At 41.3% G+C, this 17,847-nt stretch overlaps 1 protein-coding gene across 6 annotated transcripts in view; it reads right to left on the minus strand.

Moving 5' to 3' along the window:
* Window positions 1-17,847, minus strand: part of LOC140524858 (golgin subfamily A member 3-like) — a 65,276-nt gene that overhangs the window by 29,303 nt on the left and 18,126 nt on the right. For 2 of the 6 annotated variants that reach the window (XM_072639717.1, XM_072639711.1), the window contains exons 2-5: window positions 12,523-12,721; window positions 11,951-12,147; window positions 8,858-8,976; window positions 7,469-7,562 (exon numbers count right to left, since the gene is read on the minus strand). The exons of 1 other annotated variant lie outside the window; for it this stretch is intronic. In XM_072639717.1, the coding sequence (XP_072495818.1) occupies window positions 7,469-7,562; window positions 8,858-8,880 (117 nt within the window). In that variant the 5' untranslated portion in view covers window positions 8,881-8,976; window positions 11,951-12,147; window positions 12,523-12,721. Of the gene's footprint in view, window positions 1-6,514; window positions 6,657-7,468; window positions 7,563-8,857; window positions 8,977-11,950; window positions 12,148-12,522; window positions 12,722-17,847 lie in introns of those variants that run through there. 3 more of the 6 variants (XM_072639712.1, XM_072639714.1, XM_072639715.1) reach the window with 3 other exon arrangements.

The following is a 17,847-nucleotide window of genomic DNA, read 5'->3' on the forward strand; positions in this document are numbered from 1 at the left end:
AATCTGATGTGTGTCCCCTCCATCTCCAGTTCTGAGTCAACACAAAGAGAGCTGCTATAAATAATTTGGTACGTGTGGGACCTGTCCCTATTTTTTGTTCTCTTTAAGATAGAGTCCTAGAAAAGATACTGCTGGGTCATAGAGTAAGATCATTTTTGTAGCCCTTTGGTCATAGATCCAAATTGCTCTCCAGAATGGTTGGATCACCTCACAGCTCTGCCAGCATTGAATTAGTGTTCCGGCTCTTCAAATCTTCTCCAATATTTATCATCTTCTTTTTTGTCAAGGTAGTCAATCTGACGCAAGTGATGTGGTACGCCAGAGTTGTTTTCATTTGTGTATCTCTAAACAATAGTGATTTAGAGCACTTTTTCTTATAAATACAGATAGTTTTATCTTCTTCCTCTGAAATCTGCCTGGTTATATCTTTTGACCAATTGTCAACTGGGAAATGACTTGTATTCTTGGACATTTGACTCAGCTCTCCATATATTTTAGAAATCATAATTTTAGAAATTTGGATAGGAGACAACAGTTACAAAAATGTTTTTCCCATTTTTCTGCTTCCCTCCTACTTTTGGTTGCTTTTGGTTTGCCTATGCAAAAGTTTTTCAATTTAATGTAATCAAAATTATTTGTATTGCACGTTACAGCCCAATGGCATGAGATGGAAAGAGAATTCCATTTGAAGATACTGTATACATTATGAAATATTTGGGAGCCTACCTGCCAAAATAAACCTAGGAGCTGTGGGAACACAATCAGAGAACACTTTTCTCACAAATATACTGAGATCTAAACCACTGGGAAAACATCAGTTACTCCAGGGTAGCCTGAGCTAATGCACTAAAAATGATAATTCAACCTAAATTAATGTACTTTTTCAGTGCCATCCCAATCAACAACCAGATATTACTTTGAAGACCTAGACAACAATATCAAAATTCATCTGGAAATATAAAAGATCCAGAATATCAAGCTATGTAAGGAAAAGAAATATGAGTCAAGCTAACGTACTACAACAGATATTAAATCGCATTACAAAGCAGCAATCATCAAAACGACTTGGTCCTGTCTATGAAATAAAACAGCAGATCAGTGGAGTAGGTTAACTTCACAAGACACAGTAGTCAATGAGTACAGTAATCACCTGTTTGATAAACCCAAAGATGCCATCTTCTGTGATAAGAACTCACTGTTTGACAGAAGCTGCTAGAAAAACTGGAAAATAACAAGGAAAATTTGGACATGTGACACCATATACCAACATAAAGTACAAATGGTTTTCCAATTTAGGTATAAAGGCTGATTGATTGCATAAACAAATTAGGGGTGTAAGAAATAGTTTATCTCTCAGATTATGGAGAATGCACGATTTTATGACCAAACAAGAGATAGAGAACATTATGAAATGCAAGATGGATAATTTTGTTTCCATTAAATTGCAAGGATTTTGTACAAAGGTAAGTCATCCAAGATTAGGAGGGAAATAGAAAACTGGAAATAATTTTGAAAACTAGTGTCTGTGGTCAGGGACTCATTTTTAAAATAAATAGAGAACTTAGCCAAATTAACAAGAATACAATTCATTCCCCAACTGAATACTGGTCAAAGATATGAAGAGTGAATTTTCAGAGACAGAAATTAAAGCTACGTATATTCATAAGGAATATGCTCTAAATCACTTTTGTGCAAAATGAGGCAAATAAACACAAGCTATGCCTATAAGATTCCCTAACATGACAAAACAGGAAAATGATCAATGTTGGATTAGATGCGAGTATTTTGGAAGACTAATTCGTTGTTGGTGGAACTCTAAGGTGATCTAACCATTCTGGAAAGCAATTTGGAACTATGACCAGAGATCTACCCCATCTTTTTCCTCTCCTTGTGTGGGACCTAAAGTCCTTCAGGACCTGCTGGGACAGGGGACCCAACTACCATTTAGGAAGTTTGGTGTTTCAGCCAGAGAGAGAAAGGCTGGTCCCACTGAAAGAGAAGTAATGTGCTTTTGCAAACAGCTGAGAAAGAAAGGTGATGGAAACAAAATAAAACCCTATCATACAGGCATTTTTTTGTTGGAAAGGTATACTAAAGAAAATAATCATTTTACTAAAAGCCTTACCAGTACGTCAGCTTCCCTAAATACTCCGTATACCAGATTTTCTAGCAGCAGACTTCAACATGGCAATGAGTCAGAAGAACAAGAAAGACATTCCAAGTAATTTTGAAATTGTAAAAGGGGATTTTGCAACAATGAAATTGTTGTAATTTTACTATTTATAGACAACCAACTATATACGATGTATGTACTTGAAAAATAAAGTAAAAGGTCCGAAAGAAATGTTTTCTTCTCTGGAGGAAAAGAAAGCTTATTCAGATCCAAGGTCATTGTTTCATTACTGACTGGGTGTTGAAAGGGTGGTTCTGTTCCTTTCAGTCAAAGCTGGAATTTTCAAGTTCCCTAGAAGCAGCAGATGGGCAGGTAATGGAGAGGTCCATTAAGTAACATTCCATCCATGAGTCCATGAAGGCATCGATTCATGTATTTTGGTCTTGTGTTCTTCCATTTGGTGTTGAAGACTATCTATTTGTTGCTTTTTAACAAAAGGAAACAGGTCAAAGGAATAAATACTATGTAAAACAAAACACAGGAACAGCAGAAAGAGCTATAATCATTTTCTACAACAACATTTAAAATATTAGCTTCCAAAGCAAGCAGAAAGCCCTTGTTAACAACTGGATGTGGCTGAATATAGACTTGGGTTCTCAACCTTCTACTGTATCTTAACATCAACTGGAACAAGATCGTACAGTTAACCATTTAAGAAAACCCAAAGTTAGATGAAAATGAAATTATACTGCAAAATTTTTTATCTGTTGAAAAGAGGAACATATGATAGGATTAGACATAAGAAACCCACAACACCCTTATCCCTTCACCAATCACCACGAGAAACAAAATCAGCAGAGTCTAAGTAGCTTCATTAAGCGTAATCCATCAACTTGTGATGTTTCAAAATCTCACAAATATTCAAAGGAAACATGCATCCACTAAGGGATCAAAGGTTCTATCCGGAGACAATAGACAACACATACATCAGAAATGATGACTTGTGAAGACCTAGGCATCCACACTTGCCACCTCAAACTTTGACAAAAACACCCCTAAAGTGAATAAACTTAGGGCCTCTCAGCTAGCTTCTCTCTAAGGATCTGCTGGGATAGAGAACTGACAACGTCTTGAGAAAGCCCATTCCCCTTTGTGCCAGCTGGAATTTTGGTGACACTGCTAATTCTACTGTTTGGCTTTCTGCTGCATGGGACTCTGCTCTCTTGCATGTGACTGCCTATCAAATACTTGAACACTGCCACAATTCCTGCAGATATCCTCTTTATCCAGCTACTCATGGCCTGCTCCTCCCTAAATAAGCTGGCAGGGCCTGAAGACCACCAATCATTATGACGACACTTTCTACTTTACCAATGAGCTTCATACTGCCTTTGGGATATGCATTTACTGGGATAAGGTACAGAGAGATGATTGCCTTCCTAGGTCTGGGTATGTTCATTTCTTATTTCAGCAAAGATCACTCTAGCTCTCTTGTCTGCCATATTACACTACTGACTCACCTGGAGCTTGGAGTGCCCTAAAAGGCCAGATTCTTTCAGGACAATCACTGCCTAATAATACCTGTCCCTGTAATTTATTAGTGAAGTAGATTTTTTGATCCTTAATTATTTTATTCTAGTTAATAATTTTATACTCCAAAGAGACCAAAGAAGAAGGAAAGGATTAATACATGCAAAATGTTTATGGTAGCATTTGTTGCTACAGCAAAGAACTGAAGACTGAGGGCATGTTCATCCATTAGAGAATGACTGAAAACATAGCATATCAATGGAAGAGAACATTGCTTCACAGTATAGAGTTATAAAAGGGATAAAGTGCAATCTAGGATGACATATGAGCTGACAGATTGAAGCACTATTACATACACTGACAGCAATGTTGTGAAGAGAAATTCCTCCAAAAGACTTAAGACTCTGGCCAATGCAATGATGAATCAGTGACTCAGAAGACTAGTAATGAAGCAGGCCTCCATCCTCTTGGTACAGATTATAATTGCAGAATCATACTATTTTTAGCGATAACAGATGTGTGATTCCCCCTCCCTCCTATTATCTTAGTCCGTGAGAATGGGGGCGGATTACGTTTGCTTCAGGGAGGATTAGAAGGAAGGATTAAATACTTGGGGGGCAAGTGTAACAAGAAGATACTGATGCCAAAAATAAAACAAAAATGAGGTACAAAACACATTTAAAAACATCCAGCAAAGAAGAGAATCAAGTTCAGAAAGGGGACACAGACATATGTAAGCCACATAAAATAAATACACTTTAAAATTACCCAAACTAAGTATAAAAGGGATTCATGGTTTCATACACAATTCTCTTTTCTCTCTTTTTTCTAACTTTGATAGATGTAGTCATTTTGGTTGATGTTTGTCAAATTCTTAATTAAAGAGACCAAAAATAATTTCATCTTACTAGATTTGACCTAATAATTTTACCATGTGAGATCTTTTGGCATCCTGACTGTTATAGCCGTTAACTGTTTTGGAAAAGCATGCCATCTATGCCTAAGTCACTGAGGTATGACTACGACTTGAGTCTGGTCTTTCATCTTCTTGTAAATCCATCTGAACGTATTACCTTCTAGCCATTTTCTTCACTCGCTTTGGAAAGGACTGCATGGGAAACTTGCCCAAATGACTGGCTACAATCTAGATAAAGGATAACTCCAGCATTCCCCTTCCTGAGCAGTCTAATGACTCTGAGAAGAAGGGAGATGAAATGAACTGGGTGTGACTTTGGGAAAGCTAACACCAGCCGCTGACACTTCCTGCTTTTCTAGCCATTTTCTAGCCACCCTCTGAATAGCATGATCTATAATTTCTCAGCAACAGAGGTGACCCTCCTTATTCTCCATGTGCAGACTTCGTTCTCTTTCCTTTGTAGAAGATCGGGACATTTGCCCTCCTTTGGTCCTCTCCCGTGCTCCATGATTTTCCCCAAATCCTAGTTTGTCGCCTCACCAGTGACATCTGCCTTGTTTTTCCCAGTACCTTAAGAGCTCAACTGTGCCTGGTGCCCTGAAGTTGCCAAAGGCAGTCAGGTACCTTTGTTAACTCAGGCATCTTCTTGTTGAACAACTATTTCAGTATAAAATGGATTCTGCTTAGTCAAGAAAACAAAAGTGCAGTAGGAGGGGCTGCCTCTTGGCTCTCAGGTAGATCATACAGCTGGAGCCCTAGTACCAAACCCTGTTTAATCTTCCTCTATTTCCACAATGAGATAAAATCTTCTAAGAAGTTTAAATTTAAAAATTTAAGTTAAAATTTAAAAGTGAGCCTTTTCTTCTGTTCATCCTCCCTCACAATCAAAGATATGCCAATTAAAAGAAATTAAAGGCATCCTCCAAACTGGTCAAAACAAGGAATATTGATCAACGATGTAGGGTTGTGACGTTCTGTCTTGTCCAACTCTTCTTGACTCCATCTGGCATTTCACATAGATTCAAATAGTCCTGAACTGTAGAGGAAGAAAGCAGTCTCAGTGAGAAGGTTAACAGGTGAGGAAGAGGGTGACCCAGTTGTCTCTATGTCTGTCTACTGATTAAAGAAGCCTCTCTCGTGGTAGTAGAGGTCAGCTGGTCTTCTCTGGTGTCTTAGTTCTGTTTAGTCTTGCTTTCCTTCATGCTATTCCCCTTGCCTTGGAAGCCATTGTCTGCAGTCTCTGCAGAGGAGAACCCCAAACTCCTCTGAGAATGGTCCAATTCATTCTCCCTTCCTTTGAATCCCTCTAAAACATAAATATACCTGTCTTTATCTATTAAATGTGTGTGTATACTAGATTCGTTTGTAAGACTCTCCTAAGTTGTATCTCCTGTTTTCAATCCTGGGTGCACATACAGTATGTATCAATAAAGCACGGATGAGTGGAAAAACCAAAATCACTTAGAGATATCCCACTCTGGCCAGGGCTGCCACACAAGGGGAGGCCTCCTGGTAGGAGTTGGAGCACGCCTGTGCAAACTGTGGCCCTCGGGCCCTGGGGCTAGAAGCAGTGGGCCCCAGGACTTCCTTTTCATACAAAGGATGTTTTCCTCTACATTTTCCAGTGACCAAGCCTGAAATGCTCTGGTGGGCAGCACAGGGCCCATGGGATACAGGTTGGGAAGCCCTGGGCTAGAGGCTCACCCTGTGTTGGGGATTTGGTCAAGAGGAATTTTGTTCAGGTGTGAGTTGTCAGAGGGAGTCCATAGGTGATTCTATTCAAGTCAGAAACTTTTTTCATCTTGTGAGAGGTAGCAACATGGCATGGACACAAGGGAATGAAGAGGTTTTTAGCCTGGCAGACCCACTTGTTGGGCATTTAGCATAAGTGACATGAAAGCATGTTCCAAACATATTTCCTTTTTTATAATGAATGATAAACAAATAGGTCCTACGTCAGTTGCTGGAGAGAGATGTGCAGGCTGTAGAGTTTATCTTTGTTGACAGCGGGTTCAGGATTGAGCAGCCCCTCTCGAAGGGAGGCAGGGACAGGGAGGAGTCACAGGAGTCATTTTTCTCTCCCTTCAGTTCCTTACTCTGAAAAACAAAGGTGTTATTCATGTTAGTAGTGCCTAACTTTTAGAGACAGACAGACAGAGAGAGACAGGGAAAATAATGGCACACCTGTGGAAACCCAAGCTTTCTAAATGTGCATAATGTTTCCCAGTTACTGACAGGAGGGACTCCAAAATCAGCAAGTGAAATGCCCGTGTTTGATGCCCCCCAAGTCGTAGCTAAGAATTACATTGGATTTTCATGTTTGTAAAGCACTTGACGTGTGGGAACTCCTGGGAATTATATTGATTTGTCAAGCTCATGATCAACAATATAACCCCTCTTACATATGAAGTAGTAGAGTTTTCCATGAAGGACCTTTCGCATCATAAGCAACTCTTTTTTATCCAGTGGATCATCAGGTTTCACCTTTATGTTACTGGTACATTTATTTCAGAGGGATGAAGTACAGCACTTCTCATATTTATGAAAGTCCTCTAAAGATATAGCAGGAAGAGCCCATACAGAGTAAGCCTTGGGTGTGCTAAAGCCCAAAGCAAATGGAGACTGGGACCTTCGGCCTCTGACCAAAGATATTCAGGAGCAGCTTTCTGGGTTGGGTTACACTCACACCACTTCTCCTGAGCAGGATAAAGTCCAGAAGCTGCCACCTGTTGGGGCCCTAAAGATCTTTCCATCACAAAGCCTCTTCCTCTAGGGTGATTAACTAACTACAAACTGTCAGCTACAGAGGGAACATGATTCTGCTGGTCAAGGCTATGCAGCCTAACCACAAGGCCTGTTCTGGAGAGGGTCTTCTGTCCCATGATGGAGCTCAGGTCAGGGGGCATTACCTTGTTCATCTTGTCTTGCTGCAGCTCAGCCTGTGTTTCTGCCAACTCCAGCTTCAACTGGGACACTTCCTGTCGGTGTTTTCCCTCCTGCATCCTAGGGATGGACACAAGAATACCAAGCAAAAAATATTATTTCTCTGCTGATCTACAACTTCTTTTGGCTATAAAAGTCTATATCCAGTCTAGAAACGACAGCACCTATCAGTATATTCTGCATCATTGTGTAAGTCATGTATAGAAGACATACAATAATGTCAGAGCACTGGGGATTTATGAGCACACAGATTCCAAGAAACAGGTAAGCACAGATGTCTGATGACTACATGTTTTTGATGAGCCTGCCTGATGATCTTCACTTGGTCCTGTCTGCTCTGCTCACAGACACCAGATCTGTTTTAAGGGTGATTTACTACGCCCTTTCTAGTTACCTTCAAGTATTGCCACCACGGCATTTTTATGCTGGCATGAACACTGTCTATCCCTTAAATCAGCTAAAATTTGCTTTTTGGAGTTGTCCCATAAAGGGAGCCAAACTGAAACTGAGCTTCTCCTCCTGATCATACCCATCCTCCCAGTGCTGGATAGAGATCAAGTCCAAGGGCAAGCATGGTCAAACCTGGAAAGTCTGCATTGGTAATGACCCAGACATGAAAAGACATTGTGCCTGTGTCTCTGGCATCTGGACCTCAGGAGATACAGAGATGTGTTAATAATAATACCATGAATGGCTACATTTGTTCAGTGCCTACCATGTACCAGGAACTGTGCAGGGCACTTTACAATGATCATCTCATATGATAACCACAACAATCCCATTGGAGTAAGTGCTATCAACATCCCCATCTTAAGAGTTGAGAAAGCCGAGGCAGACAGAGGTTTAAGGCTTAGTGCTCTAAGTTCCTAAAGACAGATTTGAACTCTGGTGTCAGACTCCAGATAATTCTCAGTGGGGCAATCCTCACAGCAGCCTGTGTGTGTCTGCTTGGAGCTTCATAGCCAGCTGCTCCTTGGCCTGCAGCTCCTTCTTAAATTCACTCACTCCCGAGGTGGTAGCTTTGAAATGATAGAGGTTGTATATGGCTTTGACATTGGGTGCTGTTGCCTGTGGCAGGGGAAGGTAAGAGTCAGGCTAAGAAGCCTATTAAATTTCATTTTTTGTGCAATGAACAGGCAAATAAGTAGAGCTTTTTACTTCTGGTGTAGACTGAAGGACCTTTCAACAGTACTCCTTGAAAGGCTTAGAAAGGCTTTGGCACTACCATCTCTGTAATATGTATTTCTAGATCTGGCAATGGTCAAGCCTACATGGCCTCTGGTGAGGGCTGGTCTGAGATTCAGAGGCAGCAGAAGCAGTCACATTCACCCACATCCATCTGAGCACCCACATACCTGCTCCTTGAGGCTTTGAACATTGGCTTTCTCAGTCTTCAGTGTCCTCTGCAAGCCCTGAATAAACAGGCTGATTTTCAGGTCTTCCTCTTCTTTTTTTCGGCAAACCTGCAGTGGACCTAGACCACAGGAAGGAAGTGGTGCGGCACATTGTCCTGTCAAGTGTCTGGGAAATCACAATCAGTGTAAAAACAAGAACTCTGTTGGATGACAGCACTGCCATGGCAGGAGACCTTAGGGTGGGGACTGTATGCTCTCCTAGGCACTGGCTACCTAGACCCTGGACATTTCAATGTGCCACTTAAAAGCAAGCCACAGCATTCTGAGTTTCTGTGCAGAGACTAAGATGCTTTCCCAGAGAAACTAGGTAAAAATGGATGACATAGCCTGGTGGATGGAGAGACTTTAGTACTACTTTTTAGCTTTCTCAAGCAGGAGTGGTCTGTAGTGGATTCCCTGGCCAAGTCCCTGAGAAGTGCAGTATGGAAGATGGGTGTGAAGTCAAAATGGCTGAGGAGAAAGAAGGACCTGTGGAAGCTCCCCCAAATACTCCATAAAATACCTGTAAAAATGAGTAAACAAATTCTAAAGCTGAAGAAACTAAAAAACAACAGAGTTGCAGCCCAAGACAGTCTGGAAAGCCACCAGGAAAGGTCTATCGTACCAGGTTCAGACTGGCACACAGCCCTGCATGGACAGCATGGCGAGGCAGGGACAGGATCCAGAATAGCCTTCAGGGAACCACCAGCAGCAGTATTTCCCAGATAGCTCAATCCACAAACACCAATGACAGTTTCAAAGGTCAGTGAGAGAGCTCCTTCACCAAGGAGAAAGGAATGTGGAGTGCTTTAAAAAGCAGAATTAGCCTAATGGAAAAGGAGGTTCAAAAGCTCACTGAAGAAAATAGTTGTATAATAATTAGAATGGAGCAAACATTAAAAGGAATGATTTTATGGGAAACCAAGAAAGTACAAAACAAAAGAAAAGAATGAAAAAATTGTAGATAACTGTGAAATATCTCACTGGAAAAACAACTGACCTGGACAATAGATCCAGGAGAGATAATTTAAAATTTGTGGGAATACCTGAAAGCTATGAACAAAAAAGGAGCCTAGACATCATCTTTCATGGAATTATCAAGGAAAACTACCCTGATATTCTGGAACCAAAGGGTGAAATAAAAATTGAAAGAAACCACCAATCACCTCCTGGAAGAGATCTGAAAAGAGAAACTCCTAGGAATACTGTAGCCAAATTTCAGAGTTCCCAAGTCAAGGAGAGACTATTGCAAGCAACTAGAAAGAAACAATTTGAATATTTTGGAAATACAATCAAGATAACAGAAGATATTACAGCTTCAACATTAAGGGACCAAAGGCCTTGGAATATGATATTTCAGAATTCAAGGGAACTAGGATTAAAACCAAAGATCACCTAATGAACAAAACTGAGGATAATACTTCAGTGGAAAAAAGTGGTTATTCAACGAAATAGAGGATTTTCAAGCATTTTTGATGAAAACATCAGAGATGAAGAGGAAATTTGACTTTCAAGCACAAGAATCAAGAGAAAGAAGCTAAGGTAAATAGGAAAGAGATATCACAAGGCAGTTTCTAAAATTCAGCTGTTTACATTTCTACATGCAAAAATAATATTTGTAACTCTTGAGACTTTTGCCAGTATTTGTGTAGTTGAACGGATTGTACCAGACATACACACGAAGACATACAGAGACAAACACACACGCACACACACTGAGACATATATACATATTTAGATAGATAGATATATGGAGTGAGAGATTACAGGATGACTTGCATAAGAAGGGATGATATCTAAAAAATAAAACAGCTGAGAGAGGAATATATTGGGAGGATAAAGAGAGAAATAAAATGGGGAAAATTATCTCATCAAAGATGCAAAAAAAGTTTTTTCAATGGATGAGAAAAGGGAGGAAGAGAGAGGGAAAAGGGAAGCTTACTCTCTTTACATTAAGCTTAAGGAAGGAATAATATGCTCACTCAATTTGGTATGAAAATCTATCTTCCACTACAGGAAAGTAGGCGAGAAGTGGGGTGTGGGGCGATGATAGAAAGGAGGGTAAATGAGAGGACGGGGGTATGTGGGGGGATGATAAAAAGTAGGGCAAATGGGAGGAGGGAATAATTAGAAGAAAACACTTTTGGATAAGGACAAGGTCAGAAGAGAGAATAGAATAAACGGGGGCAGGATAGATGGAAGGAAATACAGTTAGTCTTACACAGCACGACTATTGTGGAAGTCTTTTGCAAAGCTACACATATAGCCTATATTGAATTGTTTTCCTCCTCAGTGTGGATGGGTGGGGAGGGAGGAAGAGAAAGTAGTTGGGATTCAAAGTTTTAGGAACGAATGTTGAGAACTGGTTTTGCATATAACTGGGAAATAAGAAATACAGTTAATGGGAGATAGAAATCTATCTTGCCCTACCAGAAAAGACAGAAGATGAGGGTAAGGGAAGGGAGGGGATATAATAGAAGTGAGGGCATATTGAGGGAAGGGGTAATCAGAATGCAAAGCATTATGGGGTGGGAGGAGCTGAGAGATGGGGAGAAAATTTCGAACTCAAAATATTGTGGAAATGAATGTTGACAACTAAAAATAAATAAATAAGCGTTTTTTTTTTTTTAAAGTGCGGTACTATTGTTCCCAGAAGAAACTTTCAAACCAAGGAGCTAAGGAATGACCCTCAGCAATGGTTGAGACAATAGCAACCTCTTCCGTTCTAAGTAACCCCCCCCCCCAAAAAAAAGAAATATAGAAACAAACCCATGAGTCAGTCCTTTTGTTGATGTACTCCTAGACAATAAAGCTGTACCTTAAGAAAACCTTTTTGAGTAAAATTACCAAATATACTATAACCTTATGAAACCAGGAAAAATGTTCACATTTTCACTGTGGAAATTCTGTTTGCACAAGGAGAGATGGGAAGAAATAGTCATTTTACTTATGCCTCACTGTCAAAGTCTTCCCTTTCTAACTCTTCCTAAAGAAAGATGTGTATTGATTTGAAGATCCAGGAGAAGCAACCCACTAGCATAAGGCTTCACATACCTGCACGTTCAGCTGTGCTAAATCTGCTACCCTCTTGATTGATTCCATTACCAAGATATTGTGGTTTCCTGAAGGGCTGCATTGGCCTCTCCCAAAATGTTCACCTTATCTTGCCCTTGATGTAACTCCAGAGACAACTTCTGAAATACATTCTACAGGCGCTGTATTTGTTTTCTGAAGCCTCTTGGTTCTTGGAGCTGGGAAAAATCACAATTCAAAGGCTCACTGTGACCTGAGCTGGTTTGGGACTTTAGGGAGTAAAATATTTTCATGGACATTTATCACTCAGAATAGTGTTCAAGGAAGTAGACCACACCAATAGAACACGTTACAGATGTACAGACGTTGTATCAGTAGAGTTCTGCTCAACACAATACCGGACAATAGTCAGCAGTGCTAAAGCATGAGATGAGTGCACAAGGTCCCATGAAACCAGCTTCACAAAACCCAATTACTGACCAATATATTACTGCAGTCCCCACAGTCACCAGCCCATCTTTCCTGCCATTCCCCACACTCCATCCCTGAAGCATCCCTTAACTTCTCCCCCACGAAAAAACAGAGAGAAGCACCTCATCTTCCAGATTGTTGAATTTCTCCTGGTACTTTTCCAGCCTGGCCTGCAGCTCCTCATGGTCAGTCTGCAGCTCGCTGAGGGTCTGCTCCCGGATATGCAGTTTCCTGGACCAGGATGAGCTGTTTCATGAGTTCCAGGGGCTTCTGCTACTGGGCATCCAACTACAGCTCTTGCTGAGGCATAGTCACCTTTCCCTGTGGGAAATCAACTCCATAAGCCACCTTCATCCAACACAACAACTCTAGTGTTCACTTGCCCTTTTTTGGGCTGCCATTTGATTGATAATCATTTAATATCATGTGAACCTCAATAAGGGGCAGAGCCTGAACTAATCAACTAGGGGTAGCCACTTGGCCTCACAGATATCTCTTCTCTGCTCTCTGAGTAAACTCCCACAATGCCTCTTACTGTGTCAATAAGGCAAGATGAAGAAGACCAGGGCATTCTTCTATTAATGACTACCAAGGACAAGGCTCCTCACCAAAAGGCACTATCTTAAATACATATTCCTTGGACATATGTTATGTCATGTTCATGGTAAAGAAAACATAGATATCCTAGGTCATATTCCAATTAATTGCTTGTCAACTCTCTTGTCTTACTGTATTTACCACCCACTCAATTAAGAAAATTCTTTTGCATATTATGGTTTAACATTTATGGAAATCACAAATTGGAGTCCTGCATCAGGATTATTTTAGCATGTGTTAAAGCCTTCTCATTCTTTAGAGCATAAAATCAGAATTCACATTCCTGGTCCTCATACATGCATGTTCGCTAGCTTTGGCCAGCCTGAAGGGAAGGAACAATGGAAATTAAATGCTACCAAGGCACTTTGCCTCTTTTAACCTAATTTTCAGGAAAACCAAGTTTAATACACAAACCAAAAACAGAGAAATGCTTGAGTGCTTACTATCATGTCATATGAGTACACATCTCATACAAAATTGTTTGGTTATCTCACACTAGATCTGTGGTCTTGTTAGTGTAGAGAATTGCATGTATGTGAGCTAGGTCCAGCTCACTGGGAATGTGTATTACAGAATTTTCTGGGGAATATAGCAATGAAGTGACTTCCTCAAGGGCACACAACCAGGAAGTGTCTGAGGTAGGATGTGAACTTAGGTATTCCTGGGGCAGCTTGGTTGCAATGTATAGAGTCCTGGACTTGGCGTAATAAATGTTCTGTCCACACACAGGCCTACCAGAAGCTGACACCCACATGTAAAGGGATTTCTTCTCTTTCTCCTGACACCATGAGGACACAGGTGGACCCAAAGGATTGTGCGCATGCCACCTGCACTACGTGAACAAGCCAGCTTCCAGTCATACTTCTTTGGTGCTGATCTGTAGGGCAGCTGCTTTCCACTTTTCTACACTATTGCCCTATATGTTTTCAGGCTATGGAGTCTGTTGTGCTCTCTGCACTGCAGCCATCTATCAACATTGGCAGAATACTGCTATTGACAAAGGGCTCTTTGGTTCAGGGAGAAAAGGTCCCACAAATCAACCAATGACGTCTAAAGGAATTAAAATTAAGTAGTTAGGTAAAGGAATGCACTGGGAGAAAGGGAAAGGGAAAGGCACAATGAAGTAAATTGCCTCACAACAGAGATTCAAGAACGAGGTTTTACAGTCAAAAGGAAGATTGGGGAGGTGGCAAAACCTTTATTTTAAACCTTCACCTTGAACCTTATTCTCCTCTGAACTGGCTCAGGCAAGGAATAGCATAACAAGGAATAACTCAGTTAGGTATAGAAATCCATTTCACACTATTGGAAAATAGGAGGGGAAAGGGATAGGAGAAGAAGGAGAGAGAGAGGTGGAGGCAGGAATCAGAAGCATATCGTGTTCAAGGAGGGATAAATGCGATACAGGCTCCTGGAATCTTGGTTATAAAAAGGTGAAGAGATCTTTTGGTGTTACAGAAAACACTGGACTAGGTGGTGATGGGGAGATGGACACAGTCTATCTATAAAGCCTGAGTGCTGGGGAAGAGAAAGTTCATAATTTGTTATATTTGGAAAGTTCTCAGGGAAACCCTTATCTGGTGGAGAGATTTTGAAAATCATACAAGATTTGGTACTTTGACATTTGGCACTGCAGTGCCACAAAAGAGGAAACTGATTTTTAAGAAAAAAAATTTTTGATGGAAGAACAAGAAAAGCATCCTTCAGAAATGTTCATTTAGCTGTATTGGGGTCACCAAACAGGAGAAATAGCGTACACTTCTTTAAGAAAAATGAGGGTATAAATGGTGAATGAAAATTACAATTGTGTCAAGATGACGTTTGTAGCAGAATTGACCGAAGATAGAGGATTTCTACATAAAGACAGCCAAGAAGTTCCTCAGTTGAAGATGACTTGGATGAACATGCAGATCTGATGATGTCTCCCCCACCCCCTAGACTGCTGTATGAGATGAGACTTCTAAATGTGCAATTTATTGTTTATCTTTTTCTGTTGGGTCTCTGTATCTGTCCTTACCAAAGCGACTGCTCCCTTTGATTTGTGTATGGGTTGATCAACCTCTTCCCTTTCCTCATTTGTATATTTGTTCAAAATAATCTATACTTACTTAAAGGGGAGATGGATGAAAGGAAGAATGTGTATAGTAGAGTGAGGGAGCATTCATCAGAATGGAGATAGATGTGGAAACAAGATTTGAATAAATAAAAGAGGATGGATTGGGAGGAATGAGTACAATTTTTCTTTCCACAGACCTTATGTACTATACGGAATGAAACCAAAGTGATCCAGGCCAGAGAGTGTTTTGACTTGCAAAGAAATGCAGGAAAATAAAGTGATTGTAGAAGATACTATCAACAACAATTAGTACTAGATTATTTTCTAGCAGAGGAAGAGGGAAATTTGAGATATATCACGATGATATTTGTTTCCCTAAGTTCAGAAGAGCCACCAGTAGAATGGGAGACATAAGGAAGGAGTTATGTTTCATAGAGAAGATTACAGGCAAAGCATGGGTCCAACTGGTTTGGAACTTGTTTTGACGTTGGAAGGCAGCTAAGTAGAATAAACATGAAGTATAGCTTGGAATTCTCATGAGTATGAAGCTTACAAATATTGACTTCTCCTCCTCTAGGAAAGGTAAATGTCCATTTTCATGGTCATACATAACTTGTGGCAGAAGGGGGAACATGGTACTGGAAATTGTACATCCTGCACTCCCCAGTCAATGGGGAGATAGGGGAGGATCTTTATAGTCAGGTAAAGGTTTTTAAGGCTTACTTTTGTTTCTGGAGGGTGCTATCTTCACCCCTCCAGAGTGGGAATAAGTTATTTCTCATGTTCCTGCCTCAGAAACAGGTGTTTGGCTGAAGTCAGAAGTCTTTCATTATCCCTGGGCCCAAATTTCAGCTACCCTTACCTAGCCTCTCCCTCCATTGTCTTATTTCCAGGGAACCTTCAGCTACTTCCCATTCTTCATGCTATCAACATGCTTTTCTCTTGGTTTCTGCTGTCTTGACGCTACTCACCGAAATTACTGGTCACTCCCTTCAAGAGCTCCCCTAAACCCCTCCTCCACTCACCTGAAACTACTTGACCATGCCTAGATCCCTATCACAGTCTTTCTGAACATAAGATCCAACTTGTGTCCATGATAGTGAAGGAATATTTCATATCCCTTGAATAAAGTAAGTTCACTCTGTCCTTTTGGTGACCTCTCAAGGAATATAACATAGGTGAGTCAGCCATGTATTAATGTTTTGGGAACTAGCCACTCCTGGAACACATAGATAATACTTGGAAGATTTGGCTAATCTTCCCAGTATATGACTAATTAACTTATATCTTGTGACCCCTGTATGATATCTCCCTGATGGACAAACATCTGTATTCCCATGGCCATGTTCCCGACCAGCTTGGAACAGTGTGCGGAGCCGTTGGCAAAAAGCCGTCTTTGTCTAGGTCCCTATAAAATCTCCTTGCTTAGTGTAAGTTCTTGGAATCTCACCCACGGAGAGGACGCTCTGCCTGGGACTACTTGCATCCCAATTCAGACCCTGAAAGCTGTATCCCGGGACTCCCCAGGTGAGAAAATTCAGGTGTCGGTACTTTCCTGAATTGGTGATGTTTTTCTATTTCCTCTTATATCTATGTTAATATTGCTATAATTATATTGGTATTAGGCTATATTAATTATTTCTGCTATAGCTCTAAACTGTTCATGCATTTGCCTTTTCTGTAAATCAATAAATTATCCAGCTTCTTCTTCTCAAATGGGTCTTATTGTAGGTGCGAATCTGAACCATAAATTTCCTTAATCACACAGATAGTGCCCGAATTGCATCTGGGCCTTATCCGCAGGGCTCAGGTTCTAACTGCCCCACGTGTAAGTCACAAAGACACAGATTCCCAAGAAGTCTACTGCAAATGGGAGACCTATAATCATCTTTGTCTTTGACTGGCAAAGAAGGTTTGGTTCAATTTCTCCGGGAAGGACAGGGGTTGCTCTTTCAAGTTCCAAGCACCCCCAAACCTCAACACAATGACTTGCCCAAGGTCATATAGCAAGGAAGAGCCCAGTGCAGGATTTCAACCTGGCTATTGTTGCTTTTACAATGAAAAGTTTCTAACAGCATTTACATCCTGCCTTAAGATTTCCACAGCACTTTCTGGAGCTCACCTCCTGCTTTCCTCCCCATATTCCTGGCACTTAGATGCTGTGAAAGTTTTTGAACATATTTTTCACTGACGTATTAGGAAATGGTGGCTCAGAGAGCTCAGGGGGTCCTGCCAGGCTGAAAGGGGGCGACAGACCCTCCCACATGGGAGGCTGCCTCGCTGCTTCTGGGCCATCTGAAGAGTAGCTGGCAGCCCTGGGCTGAAGTGGATCTCAGGGATGAAGGCAAGGGCCTCTGACGTGACTCCTGAGGCAAGGAGACAAGAAAAGCAGGAGTGTTCTTGTGATTCTGAGCACTCAGCTGTAGGCACGCTATTGTACTAAGGATGCTAGGCTGGGGCAGAAGGAAGGCAGATCACTGGGGCCTCCATGGTCTCACCTTATCTGTGTCCCCTGAGTGCCAAGGATGGAGGGCACTGGGCTAGGCGAGGTAGCTACTGTGTCCACCAATGCCATGGCACAATGCCCTAGTCCACTGTTCCCGGAAGTGAACGAGACAGCAGACCAGCAGAACGACAGACAAAGCACCCAGCAGCTCCCAGACCAGTGCTGGCCACTTTCCTGACCCCTTGTCCCACAAATTAGCCCCCCCCCTCGCCTCCCACCGCAACGCCCCCAAATTTCCCTTCTCCCACCACATCGTCACCCGGAAGCACACTGCCTCCCACTGAAGCT

Source organism: Notamacropus eugenii, chromosome 2 (genome assembly GCF_028372415.1).
Source record: "Notamacropus eugenii isolate mMacEug1 chromosome 2, mMacEug1.pri_v2, whole genome shotgun sequence".
NCBI lineage: Eukaryota > Metazoa > Chordata > Mammalia > Diprotodontia > Macropodidae > Notamacropus > Notamacropus eugenii.